At 39.3% G+C, this 2,624-nt stretch overlaps 1 protein-coding gene across 1 annotated transcript; it reads right to left on the reverse strand.

Moving 5' to 3' along the window:
* Positions 1-271: 271 nt before the first annotated feature.
* Positions 272-1,257, reverse strand: LOC119425588 (angiopoietin-2; the record flags this gene model as incomplete). The annotated part of the gene is given in 2 exon segments (XM_037693122.1): positions 272-728; positions 1,127-1,257. Coding segments are annotated over 2 exon segments (292 nt in total), but the record flags the coding sequence as incomplete, so codon positions are not given.
* Positions 1,258-2,624: the final 1,367 nt, after the last annotated feature.

Here is a 2,624-nt window from a genome sequence, read left to right on the forward strand (position 1 = left end):
CAATTTGGACCAGTCGTTTAGCGAGATATCTAATAACAAAGTGTGTTTTTGTTAAAGCCTTTCTTTTTTTTTCTTTTTTGGAATGTATAAACAATAAAAAACATACAAAATAAGACTAAATGACAACTACTGTATGCTTTCCAAAATGACACACAGTCAAACTAAATAATTTCACAATGTAAACATGTCAAAACAATGTGCTTTACTCAAAACTAAACTTTTTTTTTTTTTTTTTTTTTTTTTATCAAGTCACCTCAGATTCCTTGACCAACAGCATTAGCTCATAAACTTTTTAAATGCTTAAAACAGAAAATTAGATGTTTGAAGCTCTAGTACAAAAATGTTTATGTGCTATAACTTTTATTTATCACCACAAATCCAATATGGTGGCAATCTTTGAAGTGCTTATTGAAGAAACGTCATCCACAATGTTTTGCAGACTAGTCCATGGAGTTGTTTATAATAAAATGAACAAATAAACTCTACAGATGTAGATTTTATTGGTCTCAGTATCAGTCTGTAATGTCTTTCCATTTGTAGGCTGTCATCAAGAAATAAGCCGTGAATTCAGAAGTGAGTGGGGCGCACCATCATAGTTGTCATGGTGGCCATCAGATTTGGACCTTTCCAATAGTACCACTTAATGCCATTGTAGCGGATAATACTCGACGAAGCAGGGTAATATATGCCATTCAGGTTGGATGGACCACACGCATCAAACCACCATCCTGGAAAAACACAAAATAAAATTTAAAAAAGTCATCCAAATGTTAGATAAGTCACCAGTAAGTTTTTAGTGGCACACATAGAAGAGTCTTGCAGGATATCAAGGGTCGTGCTCAATAATCCAGGTAGAAAAAGCCCACAAATTTAAGTCAGGTTCTTTGGAATGTTTCATCTTTCATCTAAACCACTTTATCAGTCAGAGAAACCTCAACAAACTCAGTCTTATAAATAGCACTTTCATATGGTGGGTCAACCAGTTTAATAGCAATAAGATGGTTTCTGTAGTCCGCCCTCTCCCCGGCGACTTGTTTGAGGCAGTCATGGCCAAAGTGGTTCAGAAAGTCCTGATTCATGCTTCAGTCCTGAATATGGTAGTACAGTTTGATCAACACTGTGTTACCTCCTGATGCGAGCTGCGCACACTTGCAGGTGCAGCGGTCGTTGTCTCTGTCTTTAGTACTGAACTGGCTTCCGGTGTGGGTGAGGCTGCTGGTTTTGCCGGCGGTGCCACTGAATCCCTCAATGTGGAGACTAGATAGTAAAAAGAGTAGAACAAACAAAACAAAATGACAGATGTTTATCTTTTAGCTGTTTTGGTATTATTGTTGAAAAAAACTATTTTAAATTCAATATTTAAATTTTGATAGCGCTAATTGTTTGCTTAAAGGTAATATCATTTTCATAGGTCAATCAAAAAAGGGAGCAATCGTGTCTGTGTGTATATGTATATACATATATATATATATATATATATATATATGTATATACATATATATATATATATATATATATATGTATATACATATATAAAACCGGGGACCTGCTCGCTGAGAGGCAACAGCTCTATCAGTTGTGCCACCGTGCTGCCCGTATTAAAATTTGTTGAGGTTAATCATTGGTCATGAATTTACAACTTATTAGCTACATTTTTGTATAACCTTGTTTAAAAAACACAATTTTCTTCACAGATGCAAGTTTGGTTTCTTTTACACAATACAGGCACAACAGGGTTTCTGTTTGCAGCTCCATCTAGCTGACGCACTTCCTTCATTGTCATGGTCACCACACCTTTTCTTGTCCAGGGGGTATGACTTAGTTCTGTTCAACTGTTGATATCGACTTTTTTGGAGACTAAAAGGTCTGTCTTTTTTTGATTAGCACAGGGGCATAATTACCATACAGTCTCTATAGTCCCTTTCCCACCACTGCTCTTCAGCTCGGTTCGATACGTTTTTGAACGCTTTTCCACTGTCATTTTTTTGCAGAACCGGACCCTTTTTTGATTCCTGTTTCACTTGTGGGACCAAGCAAGCCGAGCCGGCACCAAAATGTGACGTCAGAACACTGCCGGTCACTGATGGGCTGTGGGGGGTGGGGGATCTTGGATCTTTCAGAACATTTTCAAAACACAGATCTGTGATTTGCATTTACTTGAAACTCGGAGAAGGGGCTGGAACTATTTTTAAGATTTATAAAACAATAATGACAACACTGTGGTCTAATGCTGAAGTGCAGGCGTTTTTTGTGCTTGGTGGCTGACATCAAAATTCTGATTGAGTTACATGGAGCTCTGACGGTCTCCCCGGTCCTCCATCAGAGCTTCGGAGCCTGCTCAGGCCGTACAGGGCATCGTCTCCCTGGCTCTTCCACGGGTAACTGTGGAAGATCCTATGTGCTGCCGGCTGAGGCTCTGGATTCTGGCCTTGTGGGCTCTGCAGACTCAGAGCTCCGCTGGTCACCATGGAGGATCATACAAGCTGCTGACTCGCAGAAGGCTGTTGCCCGGACACTGGCCTCGCCTTCTCATAAAGGCCGATCCTCGATCCCGGCTTACAGGTGGACCGGGACAGAGAATGGAAATGATTTTTAAAACATTTTATGTATAATATATATATATA

Source organism: Nematolebias whitei, chromosome 19 (genome assembly GCF_014905685.2).
Source record: "Nematolebias whitei isolate Nwh7 chromosome 19, NemWhi1, whole genome shotgun sequence".
In the NCBI taxonomy this organism is placed as follows: Eukaryota; Metazoa; Chordata; class Actinopteri; order Cyprinodontiformes; family Rivulidae; genus Nematolebias; species Nematolebias whitei.